The sequence below is a fragment of the Centruroides sculpturatus genome, unplaced genomic scaffold, assembly GCF_000671375.1.
Source record: "Centruroides sculpturatus isolate CEXI.00-Female unplaced genomic scaffold, Cexi_2.0 scaffold528, whole genome shotgun sequence".
Taxonomy (NCBI): domain Eukaryota; kingdom Metazoa; phylum Arthropoda; class Arachnida; order Scorpiones; family Buthidae; genus Centruroides; species Centruroides sculpturatus.
The window spans coordinates 438100-461313 of record NW_019384819.1 but is presented as its reverse complement, the minus strand read 5'-3'; the positions used below and the strand labels follow the sequence as shown (position 1 = coordinate 461313).

Here is a 23214-nt window from a genome sequence, read left to right as displayed (position 1 = left end):
AAAAAAATAAAAAAAAAAAAAAGGTTGGAGTCCCTTAAGGAAAGGTCTCCGATTTAGATTAGGGTCAGTTTCTAGCTTGATGTATTAAACTTCATATTTAAATATATTAATTGTATAATTTCTATTCTGATTCTCACATTATAATTGGAACTGAAATCTTGCCATATCCCCATATTTACTAATCAGCCCATTGCAATTTCTTTGTTTCCATGAGTGAAGAAAGCTCTAAGAGGCAAATACTTCACAATTGGCAAGGAAATACAATAACATCTCTGACATCAATCCAAAAAGAAATTCCAGAAAGCATATAAATGTATAGGCATGCTGTTACTATTACAGAGGTGAGTACTAGTCGTTCAGTGTAACAAATCAAAAGATTAGAAGATGACACAAGAAAAAATCTTGTTTGTTTATTGTTTATTGAACTAGTGGGGCTGGCAGACCAAATGCACCTTGACCTGAAAATACATTTATTGTGCGCTCCACAGGAAATTACTTCAGAAGTCTAATCTCTTTAAAAAAAAAGGGGTAGACCTCCAAAGAAAGCTGAGGGATGTCACTAGAGTCAAAAAAAGGAGAACCTAGACAAAGTTTCAGTTGGCACATTTACACAAGTGTTCAAACCAGTCACAACACCAACCATAAACATGTTTCTTGTCAAAAAAGAAGGAATCTTGTTTGTTCAGAGAGCAGACTAGGAAATGTCTTGAAGCTATGCTTTAACCTAGGAACAGATTGTCAGCGTTTGGAAAATGATTAGAGGTAGACCAATCTTTGACAGCTCTAGATAAAGTATTACAGGAAATAACCAAGTGTTGGTTTAGGTTCCACAATGGAATATAGAGCTCCCTGCATTTATATTGCCAGTGATATCCTCATGTTCTGGCACCCATAAAGGAAAGATTATTATAAAATAAAAGTCTGTAACAGCTGGAATGTAGATAAATTAAACACTACATACCACACATACAATCTTCCAGCAAATAATATGTATTTGAATTAAATACAAAATGGAATGTTTTATATTTAATTCAAATACATATTATTTGCTGCAAGATTGAAAGACTATTATGGATAGCCAGCTCATTGAGGTGCAAACAGTAATCCCAAGCAAGTACTAAAGTAATCTGACAGGAATCAAATGCCTTTAAGGCAATATAGATAGTTTTATTAAAAAGATACTAAGTATGTGAAATAATGCAAATACACCAAATAATAGCTAGTATCTCTGCTTGGAACACAGTGGGAAGCTACCCAGCAGGACAAAAAGGTTCTAATATACCATTCTCAAACTACAAATCTACAAATGCCAGCATCCAAGCCATTATCAGTTTTAGATTCATCTACAAACAGGATAATATACTATGAATGAAAGGTCATCTTACCCTTATGCTAATCAAAATGAGAGACTAAATAATGCCTGTTGAACAAAAACTGAGACAACATTTTGTTGGAAACCATCAAAAAGATATCTTCTTTAATCGTTCTTCAGTAAAGCCAAATGTCCAACAATACTGGGCCTAGTAATAAGCTGATCAGTACATCTGAGCCTATAAATGGCCATCCTTGCCTCAGTCTGAAATTAACATGTACAGATGCAGAGGTTGCTCTGGAAAATTAAAAAATATCACCACTATTTCACCAGGTTTAAAATTTTTTCACCACTTCAAATTATTTATCGGCATCAGTTTTACTTACTAATTAATGCAGGTGCCGGTAGCCTTATCAGTTTGTGTCTGGAAAGCAAATGTAACATGTTAAACTGTCACTTACAAGGAGAGGGCCAGACATTCAGGTTTCCAATTCAAACAAAATATGGTGAGCATGTTGGTAGCCTTAAACATAAATGACTCCTTGTATAATAGGACCCACTTTTTAAGCATTTCCAAAAAGTGGGCCTCTGAAAATTTAGTGCTTAACTTACAAGTCTTTGGAAGTTTCATATCCAAGAGTGGCGATGGCCATGTGAATAAGATGTGAGGTACTAGAGTTAGCCAATGTAGGTTAGATCCTTCAAAATTTTAATTTAGTTTTTTTGATGCAACATTATTATTTTGTTATGTAGTGTTTTTGGTGCAATATTTGGTTATGTCTAGGACTACTCCAATATTATTTTTGTTGGTGTGTGTGTTTTAGCTGGAAGCACGGGTGCAACCATATTGTATCATTAAAAATTCTTTTTATTCTGCACAAACAAAATAAACATATTGAAAAGTATAAAAACAAAAACAATTTTATTTCGGAAGTTAATCTAGTATCAAAAACGTTCTGATTTATACACATTGAGAGGGTACTTAAGGACGCGCCAGTATTTGAACGAGGCTTTTTTTCCCCCATCGTGTGCTATATTCTAGGACCTTGCATTGTGACTGGTGTGTTTTGCTTCAGCTCATTGGAGAATAAAGCCCAAGCAGCTAACATCTCCAGATAAAAAAAAAAAAAAAAAGGAGCTTTGCTTGTTTTGTGTGATGTTTTTCTGAGGACTGTCTGTTGGGATGTGTGTTGTGTTGAATTGCAACATTTTTGATACTAGATTAACTTCCAAAATATAACTGTTTTGTTTTTATATTTTTCAATATATTTATTTTGTTTGTTTTGTGAAAAATAAAGAAATAATTTTTAATGATACAATAGCCATGATTACTATTTTAAAAATTTTTGTTAAGCTTAACATCAACGAAAATCAAACGCAAAGTGACACGCAACGGAAAAAATTTTAACAGGAATAGGTTAATATATTTTTTCATATATGATCAGTTATCTGAACAACCCCAGTCCTGAATTGCTTTGGATAATCAATCTGTATAACAATTAAATAGGAAAAATATTCTCAATTATAATGAAAACAAATTAACTTACCTAAATATAATATTTTACTAGCATCTTTTATCACTTTTAATGATAGTCCCCAGTGTCTGTATAAAGGATAACAGAGACTTCGACGTATAAAATTTATTGCCACTTCATTCAAAGAATGGAAAGTCTAAAAAAGAAAAAAATTTAATTTGTTTTAAAATTTATAATCTATTATAAAAGTTTATATCATAAGAATTAATCTAAGAAACATTAATCTAACTTATTGATTTGGTTTTCATGATAATTATTTTTCTGAATTTAATATCTTCTCAATAATAAATGTAGTTTTTGTATTAAAAACCAAAAGATCATGTTTTAATATAATATACTTTTAATCTTATCACTTTAATCACTTTAAAACCTATAATTTCTTTTATAAATTAAAGTTAAATCTAAAAGTTTATGTAATATTTTCATTATATTATCAGAAAATAATAGAATTTAGACTGGAAAAGTTTATCAATATAACTTTTGATATATTGATAATATATCAAAAGTTATTATTAGAATCAAGATATGCTCATAACGGATCCTGAAAACTTTTAGTGAATCAAAATCTTGTAAATTGGGATTAGCTTTTCTATTATTTCTTATGATTAAAATTTGTATATGTTCTGAATTATCTATACATCCCAAATATCAGTGAAGTTCTATAAAATGCCTGTTCACCTATCATCAGCCAATGATTTCAAATGAAATAAAATAAATGAAAATGTTGATTACATTATTTACAATATAATCAACATTATATTGTAAATAATGTTGATTATTTACAATATAGTCAGATTGTCAGATGGTTGAGTGGTTAAATTGTCAGCCTATTGCTTTGAAGGATCCAGAAATAAATCTGGTTGGGTCAATAAAACCTTAGAAATTTTACAGGGGTGGTATATCCCAAATATGTCAGGCCAGTCAAGTCCCTCACCACCCAGACATCATTGTGGGTCTGGCCAAACCCATAATGAGCCTAATAAAAGATCCGCTTGGTGTCCAGAATGTGGAAAGAGTGGTTAAAAATATATACATACATATATACAAGATGTTTCAAAAAAGATGGGCAAAACTTTATGGGGTGGAAGAACACAAAAACAAACATTTCCCATTATAGAATGTATGGTCAAATGTAAAGTGCTAGGGCATAAACAAAGTAATGACTCATGACACAGAACATGGAAAAAAATCTTTAATAATGGATAATTACAAAAATTGCTGAAAGGAGCAACCACCAACCATAATGAATGCTTCAGTGTTGACAATGAATCACATACATTTTGGAGGATACTGGGCATCTCGCACACAGCTGCAGCAGTAATACTAATTCTGGCAACAAGGTCCTCAGAGGTTTCAATGGGAGTCTCATACCATCTTTGTTGTTCCAATTCAACCATATCTTCCATCCTTTAAAGTTTTGAACATATTTTTGAATACTCTGTTTATACATAAAAGGGATTGTGAAATGAGAAAAGTGATTTGTTTCTATTTTTTAACTCTCTGTCCTGTGGATACTGCCCTTTCTGGCCAAGTTCACAATGGGAGCAGCCAGATAGTGAGAGATGGGATCCAGTCATAAATAAAAAGAATGAGGGCAGTCAAAAAACCCTAAAATATTTCATGAGGACAGACTGCCCAAGAAATATTCCTAGGGTTTTTTTATTGTCCATATTCAAGCCTACCACCTGGGTCCCCCAAAGAGGTAGGCTAACATCTTAACTTCTTCTGCCATACAGCCACAAAAAAAAAAAAATGATTAAGACCTAATAAATAAATACAACAAATTCACATATGTTATTTATTTAACATTGTTTTGGATCTTTCCTCAATGACATTATAACAAGTAGATTTGTATTAATTTACAATTATCATTGATGGGTTTTCTTTATAAACAGTAAAATTGATTCTATGAGATAGGAAATGCTAGAGCCTTAAAGCATGACATAATAAGAATGTTAACGAAATTGTAGCCTGTTTATATACAATTCAGCCTATGGGAAAATTGGTTTCATTATACACTGTCTGGAAAGTTCCGGGACTGATTATTTTTTATCAGAGAGACAAGTGGTGCCATGTACCTGATTACTATGTAATCTTTTAATTAAAACTTTCATGTTTACACATGATTTATTCAGAATGCTATTGTCAGTCTTTTTTCTGTAATGTACTTTTAAAGGTAAAATTTTTTTGTTTGTTGAAAAATTTGTGATGGAGCAATGGAGCAGCAAAGAAAAGTAATAAAATTTAATCATAAATTTGATAAAACAGCTACAGAAATTTACAATGCCTTGAAAACTGTGTATGAAGACAATTGTTTATCTTGTTCAAAGATGTCTAAATGGTAAAAACAATTTCAAGAAGGGAGGCAATCACTTGAAGATAATGCAAGATTATGCTCATCAAATTGATGGTCTTGTCCATAAAGAATTCTTCCTAGCAGGCATCACTGTGACCTCTGTGACCTGAGCATGTTGGAGTGTCTTTGTAAAAGGATTTGGTATGTTTGCCCAGAAAGACAAAAAACAGAATTATTTTTTTCTGCTTCACAACAATGCACAATCCATTCACCTAGAACTGTACAGCAAAAATAGCTCAAAAACAAGTCCCTGTGCTTGTTAACACACTGTATTTGCCAGACCATGTACTCTGTGACTTTTTCCTCTTTCTATAGCTCAAGATGCAGTTGAAGGGTAAACAATACAAATGATTTAGAAGACATTTTAGACAACGTGAAATGAGAATTAAAGAGGATTACAAAAGTAAATTTTCAAGCAGCTTTCAGTGCTTGTATGATTGTTGTCAATCATGAATTGAGATGGGGAGATGACTATGTGAAACATTGTAAAGATTAAAAATCTTTCCATTTGCTTTTGAATTTTTTAGAACAATAGTACTGGAACTTTCTGGACAGACAGTGTACAGTATATCATTTTGCTTTATGTTACAATTAACAAGAACCTATTAACAATATTAAGTGTGAACTTAATGTACTGTACATAATTTACTGGACACTTCTTTATCTAATGGTAAGAAAACAATAGTTACTTAAGATAATATGTATGCAGTAAACTAGTAAAACAACATAAAATAAAATTGTAAATCACTAATAGGAGAATTTATAAGATAGAAGCCATATTAGAACAAATAGCACTAATAAGTGAATGAAGGAGAAACAAGACTAGAACGCACAAGCCATCTAATCAGTATGTGCAGGAATTTCAATCTTGTTGCACTTGTGATTAGAATATTTTCCTCATAAATATCAACTGGTACTCCTTGAATTGAATTCTTGTATGTCAAGTATTCATAAATTAGATTCATATTATATTTTATTGCAAAATTTATTGTATTTAATAAACCCAAATATGCATTTTCAAACAGGCATACAAGTAATAGTCTGCTAGAATTTCAATAATTAGAAAACACTTACTACAAGCCATGATAATGTCCCACTCAATTTGCAGATTGTCCATGCTGATTCCACCTGTAAAATAAATTTTTATTTGAAATACAAATAGCAAATTCAATAGATTTAATGTTTATCTTTACTAATTAAATTAATCATTCAATTTATAATAAATTTTTTCTACAATTAAAAATCATGAATTATCAATGACTCACAGTATTTTCTCCCGCTGTAGTTCTTCCGTTATATGCAAATGCTAACAAAATATCTACTAAACCAAGATAAAGAGCATGTCTTGTTTCTTCATCTAATAAATGTACACAATTGTTAAGGCTTAAATATAAAATACTTATATGATAAATTTTAAAATATATATAATAAAGGATATATTCTTTATTTGGTAATTTCAGCATTTTTTCTTTTTCTGCTTCTAAAAATTAAATAACAAAATTATTGAAATATGTAGTTTATCTACTAAAATTAAAAAAAAAAAAAAAATACACATTTGCTTTTAAAATCTTCAATAGATATAATAAATTAAAACTATAGAAAACAATTTTCCAATAATATTCATATATTAAGACAAACCATAACTTAATATTAGAACCATAGAAAATAAATATGTATTTAAAATTTTTTTTTAAGTTTTAAATACATATTTATTTTCTACAGTTCTAATTATTTATTGGTTTGTAAGCAAACTGTATAATTTAAATATGGAAATTATCAGATAAAATTGCATTGTTTAAACTTTTTACATTGTTTTTTTTTGTAAATTTGTGTTCTTTTATTTACAATTCTATATAGATCAGGTGCTTCAAATTTCTTTCAACCATTTTTTACTATCTGTGATAGTAGATAATTATTAAAAAACTATATATCTTGATAACTTGATAAATAAGATGCATAATAATTAACAACAATTTACTGGTAAAATCTTCAAATGGAATATAATAAATGAAAATAAAATTTTTATTTTTAAATATTTTCATTTGAAATCCATTTTCATGTTCTAGTAACTTGGTAAAAACTTGTTATAAAAACCTAAGTACAGTAGAGCATCGATTATCCGACTCAATTGGGGACTCAGGTTGGTCGGATAACTGAAAAATTGGATAACCAAAAAGGAAAAAAATACATTATTAGTATAGTATATTAGGATATTAGTATATCCCATGTAATTAGTTTATTAGTATATTGCTATTAACCAACTTCGCATTGAATTTTCATCGATGTTTAGCCTAACAAATTTTTTTTTTTTTTTGAAATAATAATTGTCGCTATTGTATTGTTAAAAATTATTTTTAAATTATTTTATTGCTCACAAAACAAATAACCACTCATAATTAGAAAATTAAGTCTCGTTTCAATATTGGCCTCCCTTCAATGGTCAAGCCGTTGATGCCAGCTAAAACACACAAATATTTAACAAAAATAATATTAAAGTAGCCAAGATATAGCTAAATATTGTAATGCAACATCACTAGCAGACATTTGAAATTTGCTGACTAGAACGGTCGGTTAACCGATGTGACGGTTAATCAAGGGTCGGATAATTGATGCTCTACTGTACTTATAAATTTTATTATTCTTTTTAATTCATTGTGTCTTTAAATATTGATTTCTATTATTAGTATTTGCTGTACTTTCACAAAATACAGGTCCAGAACATCATAAACCAAAAAATTTTTTCTAAAACATTCAGGTGTAATATATCTAGAATAGATTGTAAAACATGATAATTTTCAGCATGATAAATTCTAATAACTTATTATTTTTTTTTTTTAATTTGAAAATTTATAAAATCTTATGAGGGAAAAACATTAATTTCTACCTGTAAATTCTTTAACTGAATGAGATGAATATCGTTTATAATCTTTCTCCCATTTTGTTTCAAATTTTATAAGTTCTTTTATTGCTTCATCTTCATACAGATCAGCTCTGTAATTAAATTGTTATTACATTAAATACCTCTAATCTACACTCCATAATAATAATAGAATCACAACTCAAAGTTTGCTATATTCATTAATACATTTAATTAAATTAATTATATAAGACAATATATTTATACAAAATTGTTTAATCTCTTAATAAAAGCCAAAACTATATAATTCATATTGTTTGTTCAAATAAATATTGCATTCTTCATAAGTTAAAAATAATAAAATATATTTTTACTTTATTATCATATTACTGTATATGATGATAAAGCTCTGCTTATTATAATCATGAAAATTGCTGTAGGCCATTTAATGTTATAAAAATTAACAGACTGAAAACATGACAGTTAAAATACACTTTTAACACTTCACTTATTTTAGCCTAATCAAAATCATGCTAATGTTATCAGCCTTAATACGTGGCTCCAATTAATTATATGTTAGCTATTGTTGAAAATAATAGCAAGTAAATAATACTGGATGAATTACATATTAATCATGGAAAAAACTATAATAAATCTTCAAGTTAAACAATTTTTAATTGTTTTACAATGTCCTTTTAATGATAAATTCAAAATTTAAAATGAAAAATTAAAAACAGAAATAATTAACAGCTTATTTANTGGAAAGCAAATGTAACATGTTAAACTGTCACTTACAAGGAGAGGGCCAGACATTCAGGTTTCCAATTCAAACAAAATATGGTGAGCATGTTGGTAGCCTTAAACATAAATGACTCCTTGTATAATAGGACCCACTTTTTAAGCATTTCCAAAAAGTGGGCCTCTGAAAATTTAGTGCTTAACTTACAAGTCTTTGGAAGTTTCATATCCAAGAGTGGCGATGGCCATGTGAATAAGATGTGAGGTACTAGAGTTAGCCAATGTAGGTTAGATCCTTCAAAATTTTAATTTAGTTTTTTTGATGCAACATTATTATTTTGTTATGTAGTGTTTTTGGTGCAATATTTGGTTATGTCTAGGACTACTCCAATATTATTTTTGTTGGTGTGTGTGTTTTAGCTGGAAGCACGGGTGCAACCATATTGTATCATTAAAAATTATTTTTTTATCATACATATTAACAATAAATAGCTTAAAAGCAAATTAGTACTTACAAGGACTAATTGGCTTTTTAAATTGTTATTAAATCTTTAACAACAATTAAATAACAGAAACAACAGTTAATACAAAAATTTAGAAATGATTGAGCTATCTTCAGTTTTTTGTTATTGCTAGGAATTCAACATACAGACATTTAAGTGAATGTTTTCATTATTAAAAATATAATTCAAATTAGTTTTTATTATGATATAGATATTTTTATGTAGTCTTTCAGAATAAATTTGTCTTATTTAATTTTATTAAACCTCATAATATCATATATAGCTTTTAAAAGTTTATTTAAATGAATATTGATGGTTCATATTTGGATAAAATAATTACCAAGATGTGCAGCAATCTATGTGAAAGATTTTTCTTTTATAAAATTAGTTGCTCTAAAAAATCATACTACATAAGAACAAATTTAAAAGCTCAAGTAATATATAATAATTATAATTTAATTATACTAACAAATAATGGTCTTCATTAAAGTGTTTCAATTCAGCTTCAAATTTTTCTTTTTTTCTCACATAAGGAGGTTTGTCATCAGGATCAGAAAGATCAACACAGTCTGGANTGCTCTACTGTACTTATAAATTTTATTATTCTTTTTAATTCATTGTGTCTTTAAATATTGATTTCTATTATTAGTATTTGCTGTACTTTCACAAAATACAGGTCCAGAACATCATAAACCAAAAAATTTTTTCTAAAACATTCAGGTGTAATATATCTAGAATAGATTGTAAAACATGATAATTTTCAGCATGATAAATTCTAATAACTTATTATTTTTTTTTTTTAATTTGAAAATTTATAAAATCTTATGAGGGAAAAACATTAATTTCTACCTGTAAATTCTTTAACTGAATGAGATGAATATCGTTTATAATCTTTCTCCCATTTTGTTTCAAATTTTATAAGTTCTTTTATTGCTTCATCTTCATACAGATCAGCTCTGTAATTAAATTGTTATTACATTAAATACCTCTAATCTACACTCCATAATAATAATAGAATCACAACTCAAAGTTTGCTATATTCATTAATACATTTAATTAAATTAATTATATAAGACAATATATTTATACAAAATTGTTTAATCTCTTAATAAAAGCCAAAACTATATAATTCATATTGTTTGTTCAAATAAATATTGCATTCTTCATAAGTTAAAAATAATAAAATATATTTTTACTTTATTATCATATTACTGTATATGATGATAAAGCTCTGCTTATTATAATCATGAAAATTGCTGTAGGCCATTTAATGTTATAAAAATTAACAGACTGAAAACATGACAGTTAAAATACACTTTTAACACTTCACTTATTTTAGCCTAATCAAAATCATGCTAATGTTATCAGCCTTAATACGTGGCTCCAATTAATTATATGTTAGCTATTGTTGAAAATAATAGCAAGTAAATAATACTGGATGAATTACATATTAATCATGGAAAAAACTATAATAAATCTTCAAGTTAAACAATTTTTAATTGTTTTACAATGTCCTTTTAATGATAAATTCAAAATTTAAAATGAAAAATTAAAAACAGAAATAATTAACAGCTTATTTATATATATTTTTATAGTTTTAAACTACACTTTTCAATAATTGTAATCTTATTTATTTATCTAGATGTTATCAGTATAAGCAAGTCTCAAAAGTGATTAATTAAAGTAAAATGATGATACTATAAACAATTTTCTTTTACTATCTTATAAGAAATAATTTTAAAACTCTTAAAAGCATAATAGTTATTTTATGCCAATTAAAAAAATTATTTTTATTATAAAATTTCATATGGATTTTATAATAAAAATAATTTTTTTAAATTGGCATAAATTAATTCTAGAGAATTAAATCTCACTACATTAATTATTAATAAAATTTTTAGTTCTCAAATTATTTTTTTATCATACATATTAACAATAAATAGCTTAAAAGCAAATTAGTACTTACAAGGACTAATTGGCTTTTTAAATTGTTATTAAATCTTTAACAACAATTAAATAACAGAAACAACAGTTAATACAAAAATTTAGAAATGATTGAGCTATCTTCAGTTTTTTGTTATTGCTAGGAATTCAACATACAGACATTTAAGTGAATGTTTTCATTATTAAAAATATAATTCAAATTAGTTTTTATTATGATATAGATATTTTTATGTAGTCTTTCAGAATAAATTTGTCTTATTTAATTTTATTAAACCTCATAATATCATATATAGCTTTTAAAAGTTTATTTAAATGAATATTGATGGTTCATATTTGGATAAAATAATTACCAAGATGTGCAGCAATCTATGTGAAAGATTTTTCTTTTATAAAATTAGTTGCTCTAAAAAATCATACTACATAAGAACAAATTTAAAAGCTCAAGTAATATATAATAATTATAATTTAATTATACTAACAAATAATGGTCTTCATTAAAGTGTTTCAATTCAGCTTCAAATTTTTCTTTTTTTCTCACATAAGGAGGTTTGTCATCAGGATCAGAAAGATCAACACAGTCTGGAATTTCTTCCTACATTTAATAAATAATAATATAAACAAATTTCATTTCTTTAATAAATAATTTCATAAAAGATTAAATTTATATTTTTCAATATATAACTAAATCAATTAAATATCCAATCCAAACCCAAACATTGAAATTTTTGTTGTTTTCATGTACATATAATAATATAAATTATGGCTACTGTATGTTCTAGAGCACAGGTATTAAACTGGCAGCCCACAACAACTTATACTAAAATAAATTTTTTAAGTTTTATACTATAAGACTTAGTAAAAAAAATTTATTTGAAAGATTTACTTTGTATGTAGTGAAAATATTATCAATACTGCACAAGCCGGACTATCCATCAGTAGCTGTTAGTCACAGATTCTATTTGCCAACCTGCCCCTATGTTATTTGTCGTGACCGATTGTAACAGACTATGGTTGAAATAATAATATGATTACACAGAAAATAAACATACAACAGCGAACATAAATACTATGATTCCAAGTAATATTAAAATAAGCAAAGCATTCAAACCATTCATTTTGTCAGTGCCACTGTTACGTTCACATTTTCAGTACCTGTATGCTAATTACAAGTTGTTTTCATTTTTTGTTTGATATAGAAAAATGTTAGCAAAAATGTAAATAATTAGTTTAATTACTAAACAATTAACAATTTTTTAATTATTAAACAATTATTTAAATTTATAAAAATTCTATAGTAAATATTACTTTTATGAAAAAGATGTCACAAAGGGAAAAATTGATGAAAAGAAGGAGAAAATTTCAAGAAAGATGGGAATTGAATTACTTCTACATAGAGATAAAAAATAAAATTTATCTTATCAATGAAACAATTAGTGTGGCTAAAGAATATAACATTAAATGACACTATAATACAAAGAACAAAGACCATGCTTCAAAGGTAAATTAAGAGAAAAAAAAATTGAAAACTTTGAAGAACTCACTTCAAAATCAGCAACAAGCATATACAAAATGTATGAAAAGCAATGAATTAATAATGAGATAATTTGAAATTATATAACTATTTACTAGCAAAACATTCAAAACCATATAGAGAAGGTTCATTAGACAAAGAATTTAAAATAGAGTCTGTTAAATTTCTCTCTTCTGAAAAAGTGCAATTGTTTCATGATAAATCTTTATTAAAAAATACAGTTTCAGACAGAATACGTGAGATGACAGAATACCTGAGGATTAACTTTGAGAGTATCTGCAACAGTTCTGTGTTTTTCAATTGCAATCACATTTCAAATTTAATCTAGTTTTTTATTTAAATGAAAGAAAATTTATTTTAAATACAAAATGCAACAATTTAATTTATTAAATATGTAGTTTTCTTTGTAGTATTTGTGTTTAGTAGTTAAATCATTTTGACTTAATTGAATTTGAATATTTTTGAATCATTCTTTATTATCCCTGCTGTAAATGAGTACTCTATTTTTCTAAATGAGTGAGACTAATTGATCAGAGTATATATTTTTCTTTTCTGAACAAGCGACTGAAGTAACTAGATCACACACTTTTTAGTTGGACTAACTTTTCTGAAAAGGTGAAATTGAAGTGCAAATGTTGTAGAATAAAAATTTTATCACCCCTCCTTTCTCCTCTTATTAAATATTTGTTAAAAATTAATTTTTTTGTACAAATAAATATTAATGTAAGTTAAATATTAAAAATACTAACTATAAAAGTATTAGGGTAAATGCCCGGGGCTACTTTCAGAGTTCAAAGTAGGGTACCCCCCCTATGAGTGCCTCTGCCCCCCCCATAAAATGACTTGGTTTTTAATTTTGCCAGAGTTGGGAGTTAGAGTCAGAGTTGGCCTACTAAAATTATCAGGAGTCAGAGTTGGAGTCAAGTGTTTTTTTACTGACTCTGCAGCCCTACTTTGGAGAGGTTTATTGATGTGTCATTGTGACAAATGACAGTGTCAATGCAATGATAGGTAAAGATAAAGAACTTGTAGCAAGAATGGCAGCAAAATTGAAAGATAACTACCTGGATTAAATAAAACTGAAGTCATTTCACTGTGCAGTAGACCCCCCTATAACGCGGGTTCCTATAACTGAGATTCCTATAACGTGGCGAAAAAATTGCGACAGTATTCATATAAAGACGCTAAAAGGGACTCATAAAATGTCGTCACCGACTCGTGTCGCGACAGGATTGGTCGAATCTGGACCAATAGTAGACGAGCAGCCGAACTACTTACACGCTACAGAGTTTAGGCGAGTAAGTTAAGTTTACTATCGTCTGTACAGTATGTAAATTAGGTACCGTAAGTCTAATACAGCACTGTAATTTTATACATTTCTTGTGAAAGAAACATTTCTTATTCAACGACCATAAAAATTATTTATATTAATGATGTCTCCAAAGTTCAATGAAGTTTTCACAGAAAAATAACTTATCAGAAATCGTGGCCGCCATTTGGTGCGCTGCTCTGCGATGAAAACAAGCTTAAGCAATGCCGACATTGAATGGTGCACACTCGGTAAGTAATCCTACAATTTTTTGTTTATAGCATAGTTTATATGGATTATTCCCAAAAAATTATACGTGTTTTGGAAATGTTGAGTCAAATTAGTCTAGAATCAATTAATTTTATGGAAGAAAACCTTTCAAACAGCCGTAGTCCGTAAACTTCACACGTTCGGGCTGCGATTGGCTCATGTATTTAAGGATTCCTACAACGTGAAATTCTTTTAAAGTGAAACATATCTACCACGTTATAGGGGGGTCTACTGTATTATTCATCAACAAGTTCTGTGTTCTAAAGTATTGAAAATGGACAAAGTGCTTGAGAATGTGACTAAAACTAAATTTCATTCAATCCAGAAGACTTAATTACCATCAATTTGCAACATTTCTTAAGGATTTAGATCTGAATTTGAAGGACTTCCTTACTAGACAGAGGTTCATTGGCTATCTTGCCACAAAGTCTTAAAGAGCTTTTACTTGCTTATACATGGGCTGTTCAAAAAGTTCCTGAACTTTTTTAATAGCACGTCTCCAGTTGGCTATTTTTTAATCTGCTTGGAAATGTTGCGTCCTTGGAAATCTTCCAAATAACATGTTTCAACCCGTTTGTTGATATCTTGTTTTGGTGATTAGTTTATGGCTGTTTATGTGAAGTGGTGTTCATGGGGTCTGGTGAAAAATCAGATCCGTTGAAATGAGCAGCATTGTTCTGTGAAATTCTGTGTGAAACTCCTTCATGCAAACTTTTGAGTTGATTACCAAGGCTTATGGTGTGGATGCTATAAAACGTACCGTGTGTTATGAGCGATTTACCCAGTTCAAAAAGGGATGGTAATCAGAGTAAGACTATGAGCATTCCAGACGACCATCAATGTAAACTGATGACCCCAAATCAAGAAAGTGAACAATCTCGTTTATGCAAATTGACATTTGACTGTTAGGAAACTTGCAGAAGAGTGTGGCATCTCAATTGGTTCATGCTATGAAATCCTGCATGAAAAATTGTAAAGGCATTGAGTTGCTGCCAAATTTGTGCCTTGCCTGATGACAGCAGATCAGAAACAACATCAAGTTCAAGTCTGTCAAGAACTGTTTGATCGAGCTGAAGAGGATGAAACCTTCTTATCCAGGATCATAACAGGTGATGAGTCATGGGTTTATGGATATGACATCGAAACAAAAGTGCAATCTTTACAATGGGTGAGTGAAGCATCCCCTATCCCAAAAAAGCTCAACAAGTTCGTTTAAATTTAAGGTGATGTTGACTGTTCTTTTCGATACAAAGGGGGTTGTCCATCATGAATACCTACCTAAAAATCATAAATTTACATAGCAAGTCAAGAGCATAAACATATTAAATAAAACATAGAAAATAGGAATAAATAATTAACAAGAAAAATATTAAATACAAAATAAAATAATTAAATAAATACAGTGATATATAAAAATATTGTGAGTAAAAACATAAATATGGAAAAATGGTGATAAATAAAACTCTAAAATTTCAAATAATGCTCTCCAAGCATGTGACACCACTATAGAACCTTTATAGTTAATTGCAGTCCCTTTCTTCATTATTCATAAACCTGCTTCAGGTTTATGAATAAACTAAAAACATTTGTTTGTTTATCTATCTTAAATAAACCCAAGTTGGAAAAGTATGGTTTTATGTTATTTGTTCCAATTTTAGTACTTTGAACTAATATCAATATTAATTTATGGTAATTAAACCATGGAAATAGACAATACAACATTTTATGTAAATATAATGACTTCTCTAAAGTATAGATTTCATGTTTCAATTTCAATTAAAGTATATGATTTCATGGTTCATGCTTAAGGCATTGTTTATAAATGTACAAAACTATTCTATGTTTATTAGTCAAAATTATTTTTATCACTTGCCTTTAACCTATTTAAAACAGCACTGTAATTATTTGCAAATCCATATTTGATAGTTGTTATCACTGTTTCTTCTTCATTCTGAAATGGAACTTGATCTATTTCCCAAGAAAATTCATCAATAGCTTCTGATGATTCTTTGTTGTTATCTAAAAAAAAAAAGTTAAAAAATTTTTAATTTTAATATAAATTTTAACTAAGGAATTATTCTTCAATTGTAGATGTTATGAATATTACTTCATCAACATATATCAGTAAGTACAGAATGATTAACTAATTGTAGAATTCCATCTATCTCATTAATAAACTTTTAATGATAGAGCTTTTGTGTTGTTATTTATGTTTAGATTACTTAAAATAATCTATGTATAATATACAAAAAAGAAAGTATGTCTGTCTGGATTTTATGCATTTGAAAATGATACAAGCAAATTCAAACCCAAAAATCATCTTTTCATCAAGGAGAAAACCAACAAATATATTTTGTCTGGAAAAAAATTTGTTCTCTGTCTATAACAGGGCAGCCTGTGTATCTGGCCAATAAAATTTGTGACATTCTGTAGTATTATAGCACTACTCATCATCAAACTGTGAGCAAGTACAGAATTTACCCAGAGGTTTAAGAGTTATTTTTCATTATTAATTATATTGGTAGATTAAGTTTCCAAACTGATATCTAGTTTCTATAATACCACATAATGAGTATTTTTTTAATCAATTGTTAGTTTTCCATCATCAAGAGTGAACAATTGTTGACTGAAATAGTCAGCAAATCATTCTGTAAGTGAAGTTACATGTTGGTTTTCAGCATCAGCTTACATACATATCTCAAATGATATAGTTTTCAAGCAAGTTTTTAAGTTCAATAGCCATTATTGTCATTGGAATGATGAGTAATGTTTGACAAAAAAGTTGTCTTACCCAAAAACTAAAAACATTGTATATTATTTTGCTTTATAAAAACAAAATTATTTTTGAATGTTAATTGTTTTTATAAAAATTTTGAGTGCAATATAAAATTTCCCTGAGCAATGCCTGGTATCACTAATAACATACAAATATCAAGACTTACTGCAGTTTTTTGAATATTACTTAATACAACTAACTTTTCAATGATAATACAATTTTTAACATTTTTTATAATTTTATTGAGTACATTAATACTAAGTAAAAATGCAGGCTAGAAACAAACACTATAAACTGTTTTAATAATAATAAATAAGAAAATGAAACAAACATCTTATCTCTGAGACATGTATCTCTGATATACTGGTTTACGAGCAGGGTTCCAATTTAGTAGAAAATTTACTAAATCTAGCTTTCCCATAGGATTGTCTAGCTGCTAAACCAAATAATAATATGTTCCAAAAGTTTTGGTTGGTGCATGAGAGAATTTTATATCATAGATTTAGTGATTTTGATATGCACACTTAAAAGGTTGCCCACCTGAAACAGACAAACTAAATTCACACAGAAATCTAGTGCTTGTCATGCAGTTTATGCAAAATAATTTTAGAGATGTTACTTACATATTTGAGTTATTAATAGATCATGGAATCTAAGATGGTTTCTCTTGTATGTTTTAAATCAAAAATTGCCAAATAATTACTTTATTATAGATATTTTATTACTGATTATGTAATTTGTTATTGTTTATAAGAATTCTGATGTTATCAACAAACTATTCAATTGATATAACTGATAATTTACTGAACAAACATATAAGAGTAGTAGATTGAAAATCCTATTTTGAAATTAATAGTATACTAATGTGTGTTTATGAATTAATAGTATACTATTTGTATTACTAAAAACTTGTTTAGCTGAATGGATATATAAATATGTATTAGACAAACCTGTAACAGGGAAATATATAATGCTGAAATATATAAGCTGAAAGTAAATAAATGTTGTAAAATCTTATATGCATTTGTGAGGGGCTAGCCGGGGATACGGAGTAGTTAAGACTCTTGTACCACTTATTCGGCAGCTATTCGTTGAGAACAGTCCTTGGTTTGTCCAAAAGAATGGTTTTTCTATTTAAAGAAATCGCGGGTGGAGGGCTTTAACTAATATGTTAAAAACAAAGATCTAGGAAGTGAGCCCCCGATCTTATCAGGATCCTTGACACCACTTAATCAGTTTTATAATATGCGGATTAACACGCGTTTAGAATAGTTAAGGAGATGATGAAATATTTTGATTCAGACATTCTAGACCTTACTTTAATATAAAAACGAGTATTTAATAAACAAAAGAAAAATATACAAATCGAATTCCAAATATAATTATGGAACTTGCGGAGAGAGAGATCACAATTTCAGTTAAACATACTACCTCAATACAGTAATACCCCGAACTTACGCAATAGGTGGGACTGAGCGATGACCGTGTAAGTCGAATTTGTGCAAGCCGGGGTATAATTTCGCAATTTGTGAAAAATCCAAATCGGATGTATGTAAGCTAATAAATGTTCTCGTTAACCTTATCTCGTCTTTTGATTCGTTCATGGTTATAAGAAATCACCACATAGAGTCTCTCAAGTCTCCATAGATATAACAAACACAGAAATAAATAACACAAAATAAATTGTAGCTATTTGTCAATTCCACGCGACACGTCCAAACATGTAAGCTGAACAATAGTGTGGGGGGAGTGAGTAATTGAGAGTTGCGTGGCGCTCAAACAAAAGACGAATCGACGAGATTTGAAAATCGCGTAACTCTGGGTTCGCGTAAGTCAGGGTAGCGTAAGTCGAGGTATTACTGTATATTCTTTTATCTTCTTCCTTTAAATTCGGATTGATACGAATGTTATCTTTAGTTAATTCTTTGGCGGCACTTCAATAGACATTTTCTTTAACTTAGAAGAAACTTTATAACAAACTTTGTATGAACTACGGGACTCGCATATGGCCATAAGGAGCTGGTATGAAATACGTTCTGCTCCTATGGAATTTCGTGGCATATTCCCCGAATAATACTAAAGAATCCCCTTTTTGGATGTTTTTCTCCAATAAAAAAATGGTATTATTCCCACGTGTTTAGGAAGAGTGGGGGTACATAGGGGTAACTGGACTGTATGTGACTCAAAATTTGTGAAGATAAGGGAAAACATAAAGGATGTCAAACTTCCATTGAGAAGGAAGTGAATTTACCAGTTCCCTTCGTTTTTAACATTAAAACTTTTCATTTAAAATCAGAAATATTATTTCTAACATTTATGTGTTTTACATCGATTTCCAATTAATTAGGGGGGTATTCAGAATCTCACACATTTATATGAAAAAAATAACATTATCCATGAATAAATATATATATAAATTTTAAAAAATAAAAGTTTACTGTGAAGTTAAAAGCCATAAAGTGATACAAAATTAAGCAGAATTAAACCTTTAATAAATCTAAACAAGAATAATTTAAATTAAAATGGCCGACAGTATTTTTTAAGCCATTTGCCATTTAGTTTCTTCAAACTTTTGGTTTCTTAAAAAAAAGAATAATTTTATTAAATGTATCTTACCTAAAACTTCAATTAAAGGAACAGCTGAAATGCATTTTGTTGGAGCAAGCAATTTTGTAAGCAAGTTTAATCCTTCAAAATTTTCTCCATGATTCAATTTTGGAATATGTATTACAAATGATCCTAAAAAAGTTATTAATGAAAGTCAGTATAAAACAAAAATCACAATTGTTATAATCACATAGTGTTAAAATTTTAAATTCACATAAAATTAAAAGTTAATTTTAATTTTGAACTTTTGGAGAATATAAAAACTAAGTATTAAGAAAATTTTATATATTGCAAACATTTTCTTTAACAATGTTTTTCACTCCAAAGGTTATCAAACCCAATTAAAGCTTTACTGGAGAAAGAAATTACAAAAAAGACAAAAATTTTATTACTTCAGTCTAAGTTATTTAAACATTTGGCTGTTTTAAAACTGTCTATTAATTCTATTTAAACATTTAGATCTGATGATGGGACAGAATGATTTCATAGTTACTTCTGTTTCAAGTTTATCCATGGAATTGTCTAATTCAGTCTTGTGGTGCAACAGTTGTTTCATATTAAACTGAATTTTTCATCTGAATAATTAAGAAATTATTATTTCATCAAGACATTTACAATCAATTCTTTTGGAATTAAATCTGTATATTTAATAATTTCTCTATTATTGATAACTTTTAAAAAATAGCAAATTTCAAGATCAACTATAAATTAGATAACTTAAAATAGATCAGTTGAGAAACCCCAAAAGATCAACCCGAATCAGTTATTCAGTTATTTTATAAAAGAAATTCATTTTTCCAGTAAGTCATGATCTAGCCAATCACCAGCTCAAGTTTGTTCTAAAAGACAATTATATCAAGGTTTTAAGAATTTCATTTGTTATCTAGAAAAAGCTATATATAATTGCCAGACAAATAAAAACAAGTTTATAACAAGCTTGTTCACTAGTCCTAAGTAATTATGTTTTTGTAATTAATTAATACAAGTAAGAAGCTTTTAAATATAAAACCAAGTTACTTTTAAACAAAAGTAACAATGTAACCAGCCTATCTTACATTTGAAGACCACCAGGAATTATTTAATACACTAGTAACAATGACATTTTTTTGACATGCATTTAAATCTTCAGGAAGAAATTTTTTCGTATTTTTGCTTTTCCTAACATTGCCTGAAGATTTCTGAAAGATATCTCCATTACAAAGAAATGAGATATGCTTGCATTCTTTATTTATGCTTTTCTTGATTAATTTTCCCATATTGATATTATTGAGGATGGTCTTTTTTTTTTAAAAAAAAAACTTATTTAAATACAATTTTTATAATATGGGATATGCATCAATCCAAGCAGAAAATATTTTTATCACAAATACCAATATATTAATAAATAATGATAATAATAATAATAAGTTGACAAAACTGCGTCAAACAGCTGGTTAGATTGGGAATGCCTCTTTGGGGAGACGGAAGGATTCATGATTGCTATACAGGATCAGGTCATAAATACTAAAAACTACAGAAAACACATACTCAAAGATACAACACTCACAAATGACACATGCAGAAAATGTCACATCATGCCAGAAACTATACAACACATCACTTCTGGTTGCAAGCTCTTGGCACAGACAGATTACTTACATAGACACAATCAAGTAGCAAATATAATACACCAAGAGCTTGCAAAGAAGCACAAATTGGCAGACATCCACGAACCATACTACAAGTATATTCCACAGACAGTATTGGAAAATAACGCGCACAAAATGTATTACGACAGAGCCATAATCACAGATAAAACAATTTACCACAACAGACCAGACATCACACTCATTGACAAACACAATAAAATCACATACATTATAGACATAGCCATTCCAAACACTCACAATGTACAAAACACATGCACTGAAAAAATTAGCAAGTACACAGAACTCGCCCAGGAAATAAGACATCTGTGGAGGATGGATAGGGTTGCTTATTGTACCTATCATTCTCTCCTGTACAGGTGTGATACCACACACGCTACACAAAAGCCTGGGAACATTACAATTGAGTAGAAATACATACATCACACTACAGAAGGCCACTATATTGAATACATGCCATATTGTTAGGAAATTCCTGAATACAGACACTGACACACTTATTTAATTTTAGTTTTGTTTTGGTTGCTATGCCTTGACTCTGGTCCGGCATAGTACACAGCCACCGGTGTGAACCGAGTAAAACCCACTAAACCCAACATAATAATAATAAAGTGACACTTTGTGTTTCAAACAACGCTTCATGTTCAAACTGCACATGCACTTAAAAAATCTCTTGCCGTGAAAGCATCTCTTGCATTATATTTGTGTGTTTTCAGCATTTCTGTTCAATTTATTTTTGATGTGCTTGTTTAAATATATATATATATATATTATACACATACATACATATATATATAATCCCAACCTATTAATCATGGCAAGAAGCATGCAAAAGCAATAAAATCTAAGTGAAAGGTTATAGTATTGACAACTGAGATAAAAAAAGGAACTTATTATAAAGTAAACAAGAGGCAGATCTGGTAGCCATATTTAAGATAATGAAGTCAACAGTGTGCACTATTCTTAAGAACAATGAATCAATAAAAGCAACAAATGTAGCTAAAGGTGTGGCAATGTTGACTTCCAAAAGATTGTATGCTATTCAGAGTAGATAAATGATTTATTTGTGAGAAAGCCAAGCAACCTTAAGAAAAGTGACCTTAGGAAACAGGACATCACCATTCCTCACTAATGTATAATATTTTTAATTTTTATTTTGTTATACACTATGTATTTTATTGTTTTCATGTTTTAATTTATTATTAAAACGTTTAATTTTATTATTTTTACATTAAATTATGTGTATTTGCTGTTATGTTTATCAAAATGAGTATTGAGAATTTAGAGTCTGGAAATAGATTAATTCATTTTGCAATATTTCTAATGGGGGAAAATTGATATAAACTTTGAAAACTTCAGAGTTTGAATGACCTGAAATGTATAAAATTTGAAGTACAAGGCATCGTCATATATTATTTTTCTAACCTTTATCGCAATCATATCGTGCAGATTCTCTTCCATTTTCAATTACTTTTCCAGGAAGATTTAGTCTAAAAAAATACAAAAATATATATTATCCTTATTAATAATTTACATTAAAATCTTTTTAGATAAATTTTTATACATTTAATAGATGCGATAAAATATGAAAAAAAATTAGATAAATTTATAAATTACTTTGACAGAAATTCAAATAAAATTAATATCTTGTAACAATCATGAAAATAAGCAAATCCAAAAAGTATAAATGATTTCCATAAATCCTTTGAATCATGCACTTTTAGCATTTTAAAAATGATTAGCATATTAACAAATTACAGTAAAGCATCGATTATCCGACCCCCGATTAACCGTCACATTAGTTAACTGACCGCATAGGGGTAACTGGAC

The 23214-nt window shown here is 28.5% G+C and overlaps 1 protein-coding gene across 2 annotated transcripts in view; it reads right to left on the bottom strand.

Annotated features, from left to right (window-relative positions):
- Positions 1–23214, bottom strand: part of LOC111629894 (protein SHQ1 homolog) — a 37543-nt gene that overhangs the window by 9451 nt on the left and 4878 nt on the right. The window contains exons 4-12 of one of the 2 annotated variants that reach the window (XM_023373823.1): positions 22810–22874; positions 19748–19870; positions 16229–16374; positions 11725–11837; positions 10151–10257; positions 6642–6683; positions 6469–6569; positions 6278–6331; positions 2860–2983 (exon numbers count right to left, since the gene is read on the bottom strand). In XM_023373823.1, coding sequence (XP_023229591.1) covers positions 2860–2983; positions 6278–6331; positions 6469–6569; positions 6642–6683; positions 10151–10257; positions 11725–11837; positions 16229–16374; positions 19748–19870; positions 22810–22874 — 875 coding nt within the window. The remainder of the gene's footprint in view (positions 1–2859; positions 2984–6277; positions 6332–6468; positions 6570–6641; positions 6684–10150; positions 10258–11724; positions 11838–16228; positions 16375–19747; positions 19871–22809; positions 22875–23214) is intronic. The other variant, XM_023373824.1, reaches the window with a different exon arrangement.